The sequence below is a fragment of the Macaca fascicularis genome, chromosome 8 (genome assembly GCF_037993035.2).
Source record: "Macaca fascicularis isolate 582-1 chromosome 8, T2T-MFA8v1.1".
NCBI lineage: Eukaryota > Metazoa > Chordata > Mammalia > Primates > Cercopithecidae > Macaca > Macaca fascicularis.
In genome coordinates, this window is record NC_088382.1 from 129,928,350 (window position 1) to 129,944,547 (window position 16,198).

Consider the following 16,198-nt stretch of genomic DNA (forward strand, 5'->3'; position numbering starts at 1 on the left):
TCGTTTTGTACCATTGAAAAAAAGTTAATTCCATTCACTAATCTTCATTAATCTTCCTATAGGGGTCTACAGTTAAGAATAAAACCGATCTCTTTAATTCATGTTGGAAGCAACCAGATCCTTTTAAGCACAATTTTTGGCAATCTTTCTGCACATATGATTGTGTCTGCCTAGCTGAGAAGTTTCTCCTACAGTGTTATTTTTACATTTTAGCAAGCATTAATGTGCCAATTTGTGTAATTACTACTAATAATAAACATTGGTTGAGGTCTTACTACATGCCAGATTCTGTGTTTGCTTTTCCCTTCTTATATTCCATTTGAGTATCTTCTAGCCAAAGCAAAACAAAACAAATCTACATAGATATGAGATTGTAAAACCCAAACTGTAAATAATACTGAAATGTTCAAGTCTGCCCTCCATGTATTTACAGTATTGGCCTCACCATATTAGACTGTATATTCTATGTTAAAACTATCCTGGTATATAAATGTTCAGCTCCATATGAATGTTTACATAAATGGTATAACATATGTGGAAAGTGAAATATATTCTGTTGGCTGGGTGCAGTGGCTCATGCCTGTAATCCTAGAACTCTGGGAGGCCAAGGTAGGCGGATCACTTGAAATCAGGAACTTGAGACCAGCCTGGCCAACATGATGAAACCCCATCTCTACTAATAAAGTACAAAAATTAGCCGGATGTGGTGGCGGGCGTCTGCAATCCCAGCTACTCGGAGGCTGAGGCAGTAGAATAGCTTGGACCCGGGAGGCAGAGGTTGCAGCGAGCCAAGATCGTGTCACTGTACTCCGGTCTGGGCAACAAGAGCAAGACTCCATCTCAAAAAAAAAAAAAAAAAAAAAAAAAAAAAAAAAAAAGGATATATATATTCTGTTTAGATGTTAGTGTGAACACAATTTACTTTGGAAAATATTTAAATAATGAGAGAGGGAAAAGAAAATGCTAAGAATTTCCCTATGTGAACTTAACTCTGTATACTTTTGGATATTCAGGGAATGCCAGGAGAAAAAGGAGAGAAAGGAGATACTGGCCTTCCAGGTCCACAGGTAATATTTTTATTTTTTAAGTCTATTGCTGTCAGTCTACACCTTTGCCAAGGGGGGGAAAAAGCTGGAGCTTCTGAAGTCAGTTGTGATCTTGGTAAGTGTTTTCCATATTAAAGACTGTTTGCCTGTATTCACTTACCCTAAGCCGCTTTTGAGAGTCACACTGATGTTCCTCAGGTGAGCTCTGACAGGGAATGTTCTTTGCCCATGAATAACTTCTAAGTCTGAATTGTGGGCTACAAAGGGTTCACCATTATGCTCTTAGGTTTGTTTGGAGGCCTTCATCTCTTTCAGGGAAGCTGGGTGAGCAGATGACTCATTCCTGTGAACCTGACTCTTTTTTGTCCCTGTTCTACATAGGGTATCCCAGGAGGCGTTGGTTCACCAGGACGTGATGGCTCACCAGGCCAGAGGGTAAGGTCTTGCCCAAGGTTGGTTTTTAGCAAAGTAGACTTTTCACCAGGTCACTCTTATTGCTGACTGGCTTCTATGTAAGGGAGTCAAGCCAGTTTTTGCTTTTTGTTTTCTCCTGTTTATGTATATTTCACCTATCCTGCATCTATTTCCCTTCACTGACATCTTCTATGTTCATTACTTCGTCAAACCCTAGGAACTTCCATCAAACCTTCCCAAATTAGCACATCCCTTTCCGAGTGCTCCCATAACCTGAATATAGTTTATTGTGTGCATTGGTTTAGTAGGTTTCTCCAGTTCTTTCGAATCCTTGAGGCATACATGTAAAGGAAATAACCATATGAATTGAAATTTAAATAGAATGGCTTTCTGTAGTATCGCTTACATGGCAATCTCCGTTTATTTAATATAGTTCAATTATTGGTTCTTTTCATCTGTTCAAGTGGACAGCAGTACAATAAAGTGTAAAGATGTTCAGGAAAGGGATACATTAACATCTGGTATTTGTTTAGTCGATAAGGTTTTACTGAACCAGGTTTGAGGTTCTTGTTCTCAAAGAGTTTACAGTTTATTGGGAAGACATACAAGTAAATAAGAAATTTTTATTACATGCTATAATGGGAGCAGAGCCCTGTGAAAACACAAAGAATGGATAACCAAGCTAGACTTGGAGGCTGGAAGAAGGCTTCTCAGAGGATGTACCATCTAGGCCGAGTCTCGATTGAAAGATAGAAGTCAGCCAGGTGAACAAGGAAAGGAAAACTATTGCAAGCAGAGGGAACAGCATATACAAAGAGATAGAGGTGAGGGAAGGTGGGGCATTTCCAATATTGTATTTCATTTAGTTATGGCAGGAGATTAGAGTAATTGTGTGTGTGTGTTGAATGCATGTGCACACATACTTAGGTGTGGGGCGATTGTTAAGAGATGAAGTTAGAGAGGTAAGCATAAATTCACTTAAGTCATCTATTTTTTTCCAACTAAGGATTTTGAACTTTAACATGAAGGCAATAAGAAGTCATTAAATTTTCAGCAAGGGACACAGAGGCTGATCTTCCTTAAACTGTCACCGATTTAGACATGTGAGCAGCTCCACAGTTTTCCTCAAGACTGGATTATATAGAGTGGCAACCACTTAGATCCAAGCCAATGAAGGACAACACATCTGGCGTTCACTGGTGTTCTTGGTCAAACTTACTAGGTTAGCAAACAATTGACTTGAGCGCTCACTTCTCTACTCAAACAAGGCTTGCTTTTAGCTCAGGGTAGCTATACTGTTCAAGAATAGTGAAATTGTTCTTGTTTTTTTTCTATAGAATGTAGATGTGCAATCCTTCTACTTCCACCCCACTTTTTTTTAACACCAAACTTTCGTTTGTGTAAAATCTCAGTGTAGTCTCTGTTCATCAAATGGAATTACCTAGTCCGTGAAACATGTTTAGGTGAATGTATCTGAAGAAGGCATTCTGTAACAGTTAGATTTATGTAGCGTTCTTGTTGTACATGTGGAAGGAACGTCTAGAAATATTTATATATTTTGGCAAAGGGCGTAGGCTAAGATCCTGTGTGGTTACACACCTGGATTCCTTCGTGATTCCTGAAGTTCTGAAAATGGCAATTCTAAAGATTTAGTTTGGTGAGTTTATTTGATTTATCTGTGCATGAAGTCCAATCTTGGCAAAGAACTCACAAATCAAACATGTTGGATTAGTGTTTGAATCATTTGGTTTTGGAATTCTTTCTTTTAACACCAATATACCAACACAGACTTTTGATAAATATTTTGCTATCCCTCCAAACGTGTGTTCCTCTATAGGATTAAAAGTCTTAGAGCTGTAATAAAGTGATAAGATATCTATACTTGGATTTTATTTTACTTTCTCTTCCAATCTGGAAGTCAAACTTTTAGAGTATGTCTGATTCTTACTTTGAAAACATATTAGATGGAAGTGGGCTTGCTTTTCCAAACTAGATTTCTGAGGATACTCATTCTTTATAGGGCCATGTTTAAAGAAAAGATTATATGAATCCTGTGATGATTCTTTTAGGAGAGATATTTGAAGGCAATATCATTTCAATGTGCAACAGGAGGGGATGCCATTCACACAGAATAAAACAAAATGGTGCCCCTGAAATTGTGTAACATGGCTGCCTTGCTTGAGAGAAGGACCACATATTTTATCAATCAGCAATGTCTTAATCGAGCACATATAATATGCTGTGTACTACGCTCAGCCTGGACAGAGTTGTTCATTACTGCCTACGGGGAAGAATCCAGAAGAAGAGAGAACTTCAATGGCAGAGGGAGACAGTTTGTAGACTATTTACCTAGAGGAGATGGAAGGAAGGGATAAGAGCATGGCTATTCCCTGGGGCCAGAAAAACAAAAGGGTCTTCTCAGAGACAGTAGAGAAGGAAAGAAGAAATGAAGGATGGATTAAAAATGCCTATTTAGGTGGCTGTGATCTGTTCAGTCAACTGATCTGAGGGCTTAAGGATAGTAAAGTTCTAACACGGTTAGATATTAATAATTACTGGGCAGGATTGTAAGGTAGGAGGCCCAGGACGACTTTCATGGTGGGAGACAGACCTTGGACACGAAGCACCCCAGAAGACATGCTGCACTGGAGGGCCAGCTCTCCCTGGTTTGGCAGTAGGAGAGGAGGTACTGTTTATAGAGTAAGCACAAACACCTTGCAGTTATTCCTGCTCCACCTCAGGCCATTCTAAAAGGCAAAGCTGCATTTGGGGAAAAAAAATTACAACAACAATAACAACCATGGCTTGGAACAGACAGAGAGCAAACGCAGGATGATGCAACTTACTGCTGAAATGACTGAGAAGACACTTCCAGAAAACTCCCCAGTCAGGCTTCACTGTCCAGAAATTCAGGAAGGCAAAGTTTTTTATTTCCCTCCACTCTGAGCACTGAAATCACTTAATGTTACTGTGCCTTTATTTCCCCAGTCCTGTGTGAGTAAAGCCTACTCTAGGGAAAGGAGAAGGAAGCTGCAACAAACATTTTCAATGATGTTCAATGGGTGCTTTTAGCTCCTTGGACAGTGTAAGGAGTACGTGAGTGTGGTGTGCGGTAGGTTTGGTGGGCTATTCCTTACTGCTCATTTTTCTTTCTTTTCTATCTTTGCCTTCTCTTGTTTATTTACTTATTTTAATTTTAATTTTTACAGATAAGGTCTTGCTCTGTGGCCCAGGCTGGAGTGCAGTGTTACAATCGTGACTCACTGCAGCCTCAAACTCCTGGGCTCAAGTGATGCTCCCACCTCAGCCTACCAAGTAGCTGGGACTACAGGTTTGCACCACCATGTCTGGCTAATTTTTTGTTTTTGTAGAGATTGGGGTCTTGTTATGTTGCCCAGGGTGGTCTCAAACACCTGGCTTCAAGCGATTCTCCTGCCTCAGCCTCCCAAAGTGCTGGGATTACAAGCACGAGCCACAACACCTGGCCAAATCTTTGTCTTCTCTTATTGACAGGCACAAACTTAAAGTGCAAACCAGGTGCCATCACCTTGACTGAAAGCTTAGGGAAAGGTTAGCATCCCTTTCCTGGAGCTGAAACCAATAGTACCCCTGAATTTAACCTAGAAGGAGAGAGATCTTAACAAATAATAAAAAGGAGAAGATGAAACATCTTTTCTTCTAATGTTTCTAGCTTATTCTGGCTTTTCCCAAGGGGAATCTTTGACTCTTAGAGGTAGCTCTTATTCAACTCTGGGCCTGAGGCCAGAAGCAAGTCCGGTAAAAACTGGACTTCTTCATTGAACAAGTTGCAGCCTCTTGCTAGGCAGCCAGTAGAGTACAGGACCACACTTTGAAAAGCAATAGTGCAAGTTCATATTTCATAGCCAAGTGCATTGAGGCATTCAGTTTTCATTCCAGGTCATTCCAGAAGAAAGCGTTTTCGTCTCATCTTTCATTGCACTGTAAATCTTGTCACTGCTCTCATCTCCTTCCTCTTCTTTTCTTGGTATCTGTGACCTCAGGACCTATCCTGTGATCTTTGAGCTCCTCTAATATAGGGTGGATTTCTCAGTCCCCACCCTAGACATCAGGGTGGTCCCCAGGAAAACTAGGAAGAACAGGCAAGACATGGATTACTTCATGTTTCCAAGCCTCACTTTCCTCAGTGGTAAAGTGGAAAAAATAATATTTGACTGCAGAGAATTGTCATGGAGATTAATTCATATAAAGCATTTCTCTATAAAAATGTGATTTTAGCTAATATTAGTATTCACTATTTTCAAGGTAAACTTAAGTCTGGACATTTATAATATTTTATAAGGCTTGTACTTGACATTTCAAGATGCCCTAGAAGACTAAAGAAATACAAAAATACCTTTTTTAAAAGCAAGTTAAATTTTTTTTTCTTGGATTTCAAATGACAAGGACACCGGAAGCATGCTTCTAGATTGTGCAGGTTTTATGTCTACAAAGGACATATTTGTGATGAATATGCCATTTCTTCAAAAGTAAGTTAGACTTGACATGCACTTGAGAAACTGAACTTGAGTCAACTATCTGGATTTAATTTTTATCATAAATGTTAAGCAGTGATGAAATATTTATCTAAGGAATATTTTGTAAAATACTAAGATTCATGATAATTATTCCCTTGAGCATCTTACTCCTTCTGAAGAGGATGTGTAAATACCATCACAAAACTAGTGGAGGGAATAATTTGATTTTCTTCTTTGTGGGTCTAGATGGGTTTTATAAAATCCCAAGAAAGCCTTTGCGCAATCAGCCACAGTGATGATGGTATATGCAATTGAGACTAAGCAGATTATTTTAATAAAAATAGCAGCAACTACTACCATTAATTATTGAGTATGTGCAGGTGCTTTGCAAATATGATGTTCTGCAGTCCTCAGAATAACTACGAGTGCTAGGCATTGTTATCCCCATTTTACAGACAAAGAATCTAAAGCTCAGAAAACTGAAGAAACAATGGCACACGGCTAGTAAGTGTTAGAGCTAGGATTTTAATCCATCTGCCTGGCTCCTACACTTCACTCTTTCTTTCCACAAAATTATATTCGTAAAGATCACCATAGGATTTTGTTACTGTGAGAAAATCTTTCTCAAAAGAGATATTTAATAAGCAGGACTTCAACATGGAAGATGTCTCACTCAGCATTTTGGGGCAATAGGAACCCAGTGTGGGTAGCTTTCTTGAAGAAGTAGATACTGATACTACACCCATAAAAATATGCTTTCTTGATCTCTTTACACCATTACCTGGAGAGTGGCACACCTGGGCACATCTGAGAAGAGAACAGCTACTAGGACACATTAGTTTCCTGTTATTACTGATTCTAAGGATACTTCTGGACTGGGCACGGTGGCTCACGCCTACAATCCCAGCACTTTGGGAGGCCAAGGTGGGTGGATTACAAGGTCAGGCGTTCAAGACAAGCCTGGCCAACTTGGTGATACCCTGTCCCTACTAAAAATACAAAAAATAAATAAATAAATAAATAAATAAATAAATAAATAAATAAAATAACTGGGCATGGTGTCATGCGCCTGTAATCCCAGCTACTCAGGAAGCTGAGGTAGGAGAATTACTTGAACCCAGGAGGTGGAGGTTGCAGTGAGCCGAGATCGCACCACTGCTCTCCAGCCTGGGTGACAGAACAAGACCCCGTCTCAGAAAGAAAAAAAAAAAGATACTTCTGAAATTGTCTTTATCTGAGACACAGGCGTGGTACAAATAGTAACATCTGCTTTGCACCCTGGTTCTAACACTGTCCTTCAGCGTCAGGACTTGCATTTTATATTGGTAAACCAGCAGTTTCCTAACTTAAGTCATCAGGTTGTTGTTTTGTGTTTTAATATACAGATTCCTGGACTTCAGTCTCAGAGATTTGGAATCAAAAGGTCTTAGGCATGACTCAGGAATGTATAGTTTTTAAAAGCTTAATGATTCTGATAACCAGCTAGGTTTTGGAATTACTAGGTAGTATATTGTGTGAGACCTACCGATGTCAAAGTGATTTCTTTAATAGACTATTGCTGGTATTTTGTTTTGTTTTGTTTTAATTCACTGAAGTCATCACTGCAGGTTACTAAAAATGTACATATGTTTATATTTATATAGATACACATTGAAATTATAAACGAGTGTGTATATATTAAAAATCGTATATGTGGACCGCTTGTTCTCACTTATAAGTGGGAACTGAACAATGAGATAACATGGACGCAGGGAGGAGAACAACACACACTGGGGCCTGGTAGGAGGTGGGGTCGGGGAAGGAGAGCATTAGGAAAAATAACTAATGCATGCTGGGATTGATACCCAGTGTCAATCCCAGCTCGGTGACAGGTTGATAGGTGCAGCAAACCACCATGGCACACATTTACCTATGTAACAAACCTGCACATCCTGTATGTGCACCCTGGAACTTAAAATAAAAATAAAATAGTATGTGTGGTACATGTGCAAGATATGCAGGTTTGTTACATAGGTAAATATGTGACATGGGGGTTGGTTGTACAAATTATTTCATCACCCAAGTATTAAGCTGTTAAACCTAGTATACATCAATTATTTTTCCTGATTCTCTCCCTTCTGCCATCCTTCACCCACTGATAGGTCCCAGTGTGAGTTGTTTCCTTTTATGTGTCTGTGTGTTCTCATCGTTTAGCTCCCACTTATAAGTGAGAACATGCAGAATCTGGTTTTTCTATTCCTGCATAAGTTTGGTAAGAATAATGCCCTCCAGCTCCATCCATGTCCTGGCAAAGGACATGCTCTTATTCTTTTTTGTGGCTGCATGGTATTCTATGGTGTATATGTACTACATTTTCTTTATCCAGTCTATCATTGATGGGCATTTAGGTTGATTCCATGTCTTTGCTATTGTGAATAGTGCTGCAGTGAACCTATACATGCATGTGTCTTTATAATAGAACAGTTTATACTCCTTTGGGCATATCCCAGTAATGGGATTGCGAGATTGAATGGTAATTCTGTCTTTAGGTCTTTAAGGAATCACCACACTGCCTTCCACAATGGTTGAACTAGTTTACACTCCCACCAATAGTGTAAAAGCATTCCTTTTCTTCCACAACTTCACCAGCATCTGTTTTTGTTTTGTTTTGTTTTTAACTTTTTAATAATAGGTATTCTGACTGGTGTGAGATGACATCTCATTGGGGTTTTGATTTGCATTTCTTTAATGATTAGTGATGTTGAGCTTTTTTTTTTTATATGATTGTTGGCTGCATGTATGTCTTCTTTTGAGAAATGTCTGTTCATATCCTTTGCCTACTTTTTAACGGAGTTTTTTTTTTTCTTGTAAGTTTGTTTAAGTCCCTTAGAGATGCTAGATATTCGGTCTTTGTCAGATGCATAGTTTGCAAAATTTTTCTCCCATTCTGTAAGTTGTCTTTTTAGTCTGTTGATAGTTTCTTTCGCTGTACAGAAGCTCTTTAGTATAATTAGAGCCCGTTTGTCAATTTTTGCTTTTGTTGCAGTTGTTTTTGGCAGCTTTGTCATGAAATCTTTGCCCATGCCTATGTCCTGAATGGTATTGCCTTGGTTGTCTTCGAGAGTTTTTATAGTTTTGGGTTTTACATTTAAGTTTTTAATCCATCTTGAGTTAATATTTGTATAATATGGTATAAGGAAAGGGTCCAGTTTCAATCTTCTTCATATAGTTGGCCAGTTATCCCAGCACCATTTATTGAAAATGGAGTCATTTCCCCATTGCTTATTTTTGTCACATTTCTCAAAGATCAGATAGTTACTGGTGTGTGGTCTTATTTCTGGGTTCTCTCTTCTGCTCCATTGGTCTATGTGTCTGCTCTTGTACCAGTATCATGTTCTTTTGGTTACCGTACCTCTGTAGTGCAGTTTGAAGTCATGAAGTGTGATGCCTCCAGCTTTGTTCTTTTTGCTTAGGATTGCCTTGGCTATAAGAATGAGATAGTGTCCTTTTAAGCAACATGGATGGATCCGGAGGCCATTATCCTGGGTAAACTAACACAGGAATAGAAAACCAAATACCACATAGTCTCACTTATAAGTGGGAGCTAAACATTGAGTACATGTGGACACAAAGAAGGGAACAATGGACACTGGGACCTACTTGAGGGTAGAGGGAGAGAGGAGGATAAGGATCAAAAAACTACGTATTAGGTACTATGCTTATTACCTGGGTAGCAAAATAATCTATACAACAGACCCCTGTGATATGCAATTTACCTGTATAACAAACCAGCACATGTACCCCTGAACCTAAAAAAAAATTTAAAAATAAATGAATAAATAAATGAAATAAAAATAGTATATGTGTATATATAACATATAAATAGATGTATATGTTTATCTGTGCATATATACATATACATTTTTAATGTGTGTGTGTGTGCAAGTTTGTGTTACTGAAAATTTCCCCATGTGACCCAACACAAGGATTGATCCTGGATCTCTAGCCTGGGACAGTGTTTGCAGGGTGTGTGGCTTCTAGTTGCTTGGCCTCTTAATCTGGTGGTTGGTCTTAATCCTTTGCTGCAAGTAGCAGCCTTATTTCTTATGGCTAGCTGCCACACTAGTCTGCTTACAGAAGTCCAGAGCATGCCACAGGGTTGAAATGGTGCAACAGGGGTTTCTTCAAGAAGCATTTCTCTAACCCTGACTGCTTGAGCCTGGCTGGCCCCTTTCAACAAATTCATCTGTTGCCAGCTGCTTACAGACCCCACTCTACCCGAGGGCATAGCGTCAGTTGAATGACCTTAACAATTGGCCAGAATCTTAAGGTTAGTTATCATGACCTACCATTGTCTGCTTCAAAGAATGAATGAATGAAGAATATTATAATTGAGTCATTAGTTCTAAGCAGTATTTCTGCTGGCTACAGAAACAAGTATTCTCCCTTCTGACTTGATTTTCAATTGCAACACTATTTATGGGCAGGTCAGTTTTTGAGAGACCATGGGCACAGTACCTACAAACTACAAACTTTTAAAGAGCCTACCGAAAAATGTTTAGAAACTTGAAAAAAAGCACATATATTTGTTCTATAGTATGGAAAAGAAAACTGCAAAAATGGAAATTAAGAAGTGTTTAATTAAATGTCTATGTAACAATATGCTTTGCCAATTTCAGCCATAGTTAAATTTAGTGTTTATTCAAATATTAGTGATTTTGAAAGCAGATTGTGGGTTAGGTATACTTTTGCTGATAAATCATAGCCAACCATAACTTAATAAGTTGCTCATTGGTAAATGTTTTTAAAAGCAAATTATAAAAATCCTTTCAAGTTTTTATAGCAAGAATTATTTTTAATGTGGACTATGGGTGCATATTAATATTTTGAGGTAGGAATATTAAAAAGGAAAAATGCCTAGAGCTATTCATGTTATTTAAAAAAAATCCCTGTCTGTGGGTGACTGATTTCATGGATTTAAAAAAAAAGTCAGCCTAAGTGAATTCACGTATTATGCTTATTGTTTAACCTTCTATTTCCTAATATTCACTGTACATTGCTTAATTAAATGTTCTGCTGTTTGTTTGTTTTTGAGACAGAGTCTCACTCTGTCTCCCAGGCTGGAGTGCAGTGGTGTGATCTTGGCTCACTGCAACCTCCACCTCCTGGCTTCAAGCGATTCTCCTGCCTCGGCCATTTGAGTATCTGGGCTTACAGGTGTGAGCTACCATGCCCGGCTAGTTTTTGTATTTTTAGTAGAGATGGGGCTTCGCCATGTTGGTCAGGCTGGTCCCGAACCCCTCAGTGATCCACCCTCCTCGGCCTCCCAAAGTGCTAGGATTACAGGCATGAGCCACCGCACCTGGCCAAGTGTTCTGTTTTATATGAGGTTGCTTAATCCCTAAACACACATCTTCTTAGATTAGCTCCCTGGTGTAAAATGGAAAATTTATACATATAGAAAGGTTTGGGGACATGCAAGCACTTTTTTAGCTGTCAATAGTTGAAGATCATTCATTGAGCTCTGATTATAGTTAAGCTGAATGACAAAGCTAGAATTTGCCCATTAATTTACCCTACAAAATGCAGATACCTTACAAAATTTTTCTTTTCACCAAGTTTATTGCTTTTATATAAAAAGCTTCTGCTACTGCTGCTCACCCTGAAATGAAGATGTGAGAAGAAGGGCCTGAACTCTGCCTTTTTAAGAGTTGACTGGCTTGCCAGTGAGAGCTGTAACATGCAGTGGTGTGTGAACAGGGAGACTCATGCCATGGACCCAACCATTCTGATTACTTGACTTAAATTCCACCTCTTCTGTGAAAATGTCTCTGTCCCCAGGCCTGGGTTAGGTGCGCTTCCTACATGTTCTCATTGGAACTCTATAGTCTGAGAGACTGTGTAACACATTGTTGGTTTCTTTTCATTGTTTGACTATCCTCAAAACTGTAAACTCTTAGAAGAGTGGCTGTCTTGTTCATCATTGTTTACCTAGAGCCTAGCAGAATCCCCAGCATGTGCTACCTGTACAGATATTTCTGGATAATATGACAAATGCAAGGCTTGCAAATGAAAACTCTTTCAAAGGTAGGTTTACTGGTGTCATTTAAGAGTTTAAAAATAAAACTATTTTGAGATGGAAAATGTGAAGATCTTTAATTTTCTAGGGTTAAGAAGAAATTTTAGGAAAAATGGCTTTGTGTTTTTGAAATGGTGTTAAGGCTAATATCCTTTTAGTTATCACAATTTATAAGAAAAATTTAATTTGAGACAACGCAAACAGATAACTTACAGTAATGTTAAAAACACTTTTGTTCTTGGTTGGGTGCAGTGGTTCATGCCTGGAATCCCAGCACTCTGGGAGGCCAAGGCAGGTGGATCGCTTAAGGTCAGGAGTTCAAGACCCGCCTGACCAACATGGTGAAATCCTGTCTCTACAAAAAAAATACAAAAATTAGCTGGGTGCGGTGGTGCATGTCTGTAATACCAGCCACTCAGGAGACTGAGGCAGGAGAATTTCTTGAACCTGGGAGGCGGAAATTGCCGTGAGCTGAGATTGTACCACTGCACTCCAGCCTGAGCAACAGAGTGAGTGAGACTCCATCTCAAAAAACAGAAACAAAAACAAAACCCACCTTTGTTCTCGAACAAATTTGTTCTTTGTTCTTGAACCATTATATCTAAAAGTGTTTAGTTATTCATGAAAAAAGTGCCAGAATAAAATGCATTGTAGTGGATGCTGTGGGTGCCCTGATTGGATCCCTTTTACCTGGCAGGTGAACTACATCACCAGCTGCTATGGTGCTGACTGGTAACAACTCATAATTGTCCCCTTCTCCAGAAAATTGCCCTTGGAAATGTTATCTTGGCCCTCAGTCAATGACTAACTGATTTGGTTCATAGACTCTTACTGTGAGTCAACTCTGATGTGTAATTCACACTCCAGAGCTCCCCATGGGATCAGGCAGAAGTTTAGATAACTCACTACTCTACCTAACCTCTTCCCTGCCCCTACCCAACTTCCTTCACTACCTTACGGGTTTCTTCCAAGAACACTCCTGCAATAAGTCAAATACACAAGGATCTGGGTCTGCTTCTAGGATCCTAACCCTAAGCTTTTACTGAAATGAAATTTCAGCTTCTTGGAGTAGGATGACTCCTGATGTCTTTTCGACATGCTTGCAGAGGGTTCAAGAGCAAGGAGAATGACACCAGCATTCCCCTCACCCTATGCATTTCCAGACGCATTCTACTTGTGATTCACGCTTACTTATTCAACATGATAAGTAGAGAAGGAGTCTCAATTTTATTCAAATTAAGTATTTATTAGTGCAGTACCTTTTTTTTTTTTTTTTTTTTTTTGACATGGAGTCTTGCTTTGTCACCCACTGGAATGCAATGGTACAATCTTGGCTCACTGCAACCTCCACCTCCCAGGTCCAAGTGATTCTCGTGCCTCAGCCTCCCAAGTAGCTGGGATTACAGGCATGAGCCACCACACCTGGCTAAGTTTTGTATTTTTAGTAGAGACAGGGTTTCACCATGTTGGCCAGGCTGGTCTTGAACACCTGACCTCAGGTCATCTGCCCACCTCTGTCTCCCAAAGTGCTGGGATTACAGGCATGAGCCACTGCACCTGGTCACGTGCAGTACCTATTTTGTGTCAGCAATGTGTTAAGAAAGTTTTAGGAATGTAGCAGTGAATAAAACATAATTTTCTGCCCTCAAAAGAAGAAGAGAAAGAAGAAATTCCAACTTTTGAGGATACTCTTTAGGTAGAACTTAAAGCAAACAAACGTCTTATCCAGTCTCTGCTTTATTTATTTATTTTTTGAAACAGGGTCTCACTCTATCACCCAGACTGGAGTGCAGTGGTGTGATCACAGCTCACTGAAGTTTCAACCTTCTGGGCTCAAGCAATCCTCCAGAGTAGCCGGGACTACAGGCGCAAGCCACCACACGGAGTCATTTTCTTTTTGATTTTAATTTTTTTTTTTTATAGAGATAGGGGTGTCTCTATGTTGCCCAGGCTAGTCTTGAACTCCTGGCTCAAGTGATCCTTTTGCCTCAGCCTCCCAACGTGCTGGGATTACAGGTGTGAGCCACCACACCCAGCCACAGCCTCCACTTTTGGTTTGATCACACTGAAGCACTAGCCCTTTCACCAAATTAAGCTCATATGTAGGAGCAACATTTCATTCATCCTTCCAGATGATATGCACATCATGTCCATAAATCAAGTGAATTCAAGCCCCTTCACAAGAGTACCCTTCCAGTGTCATAGATGAGAACACTGACAGATTGTTGTTTTTTAAACTCCTTCTCATCTGATTAGGAGAGGGGAATAAATGTGTTATTTCCTGCTGTTCTTCCTTGGAACAATGCAATTTTCTGCAGTTTCTTTTCTACAGCTTGCCTCCTTCTGTGGAAAAGTTTCCCCTCACTTGTTTTTGGAATGTTTCCCCTCTGGACACAGCCTGGCAGTGACTCGGGGAGAACTCCTGCAGTAACACTGCAGTTTTGGTTGCTGGGCGGTTGCGTTGGCCACAGGTCCTCTGTGGGCTCACACATGGGTGCGTGTTCACTCCCTAGCCAGTGCTGGAAGAGTTTTAAAGCAGGAAGCAAAAGATGACTTTTTGAAAATGTCTCCTTAAGTTAATGAATATGTGCCCAGGGTCCATTTTTCTAAGAACTTCATCTCAGAAATAAGAATATATTATTATAAACTTATTTGAAAAAATTAGTAAGGTTTTCTTCTAACTCTCTCTTTGCCCCAGGTTTTCTCACTTGTAATATGAAGGAGTTGAAATGGATGAGTTCTAATGTCCTGTTCATCCATCACATATTTTGATTGATGTTTGTCCTTCTTCCTGGACATGCTACATTTAAACTCCGTTTAAAATAATTTATTGACTGGGCGCAATGCTCATGCCTTTGATCCCAGCATTTTGGAGAGTTAAGGCGTGCAGATTACTTGAACCTAGGAGTCCGAGACCAGCCTGAGCAATGTGGCAAAACCCCATCTCTACAAAACATACAAAAATTAGTATGTTTTGGCTGTGTCCCCACCCAAATCTCATCTTAAATTGTAGCTCCAATAATTCCCACATGTCATGAGAGGGACGCAGTGGGAGGTAATTGAATCATAGGGGTGGCATAGTAGCATATGGCTATAGTCCCAGTCACGTGGGAGGCTGAGGTGGGTGAATCACTTGCACCCAGGAGGTCAAGGCAGAGGTGAGTCATGATTGTGCCACTGCACTCCAGCCTGGGTGGCAGAGTAAGACTGTCTTAAAAAAATAAAATAAAATTGTTTATTTCAACTGATATCAGCATTAATTTTTATTGTTTAGTTAGCAGGTCTAAGGACCTGTGTATGTGTGTGTAATGTAATCTGTATCAGGGTTTATCAAGACTAATATTTTTGACTGAAGTGCAAGAATATAAGTAGTAGTAAAAATAAAAATACTAACTTATGTATCAGGATTGGACAGCAATTATATAAACAACCCTAAAATCTCAGTGGTTTAATGCAATAAAATGAAATAGAATGAAAGTTGATTGCTTGTTCACAATCCAGAGCTGTCAGCAAGGGTGGGTGGAGGAGTGGTGGATAGGGAGTCTCCGCTCCACACAGTCATTTAGGAACTCAGCGTCTTTTCATCTTGGAAAACTTATCTTCAACATTTGGGCTTTAAGTTTGCTCCAGAGTGAGAAAATAAAGCGTAGAATCACCCACTGGAAATTTTTTTGAGCTAAAACTCATACTAGCCCCCTGAAACTAGCCCCTTTTCATTGGCCAGAACTCAGCCATGTGACTCCAGCGTAATTGCAGAGAGAGTGCAAAACAGCTAAGCAATGTGCCTAGGCAGGAAAGGAAAATCACAGATATTGGTGAGCCCATGCATCCTCTGCCTTATCTGGTTTCTGACTCGCTAGCATTCTGAGGTTAAGAGTGTGGCGAAGGGCCTTACTGACCAGTGTTTCTCCTCCACACTCGTCCTACCCCTATGTGTTCTTCTTCTCACGCTGCTAATAAAGACATACCCGAGACTGGGTAATTTATAAAGGAAAGAGGTTTAATTGACTTAGAGTTTCACATGGCTGCGGAGACCTCACAATCATGGCAGAAGGCAAAGGAGGAGGAAAGTGATGTCTTAAATGACAGCAGGCAAGAGAGCATGTGCAGGGGAGCCCCATTTATAAAACCATCAGATCTCGTGAGACTTGTTCACTATCATGAGAACATCATGGAAAAGACTC

General features: G+C 39.8%; 1 protein-coding gene across 3 annotated transcripts in view; it reads left to right on the forward strand.

Moving 5' to 3' along the window:
- COL14A1 (collagen type XIV alpha 1 chain) overlaps positions 1 to 16,198 on the forward strand; it is a 245,527-nt gene that overhangs the window by 185,467 nt on the left and 43,862 nt on the right. For all 3 annotated transcript variants that reach the window (XM_005563999.5, XM_005563997.5, XM_005563998.5), the window contains exons 39-40: positions 1,014 to 1,067; positions 1,428 to 1,481. In XM_005563999.5, coding sequence (XP_005564056.2) covers positions 1,014 to 1,067; positions 1,428 to 1,481 — 108 coding nt within the window. The remainder of the gene's footprint in view (positions 1 to 1,013; positions 1,068 to 1,427; positions 1,482 to 16,198) is intronic.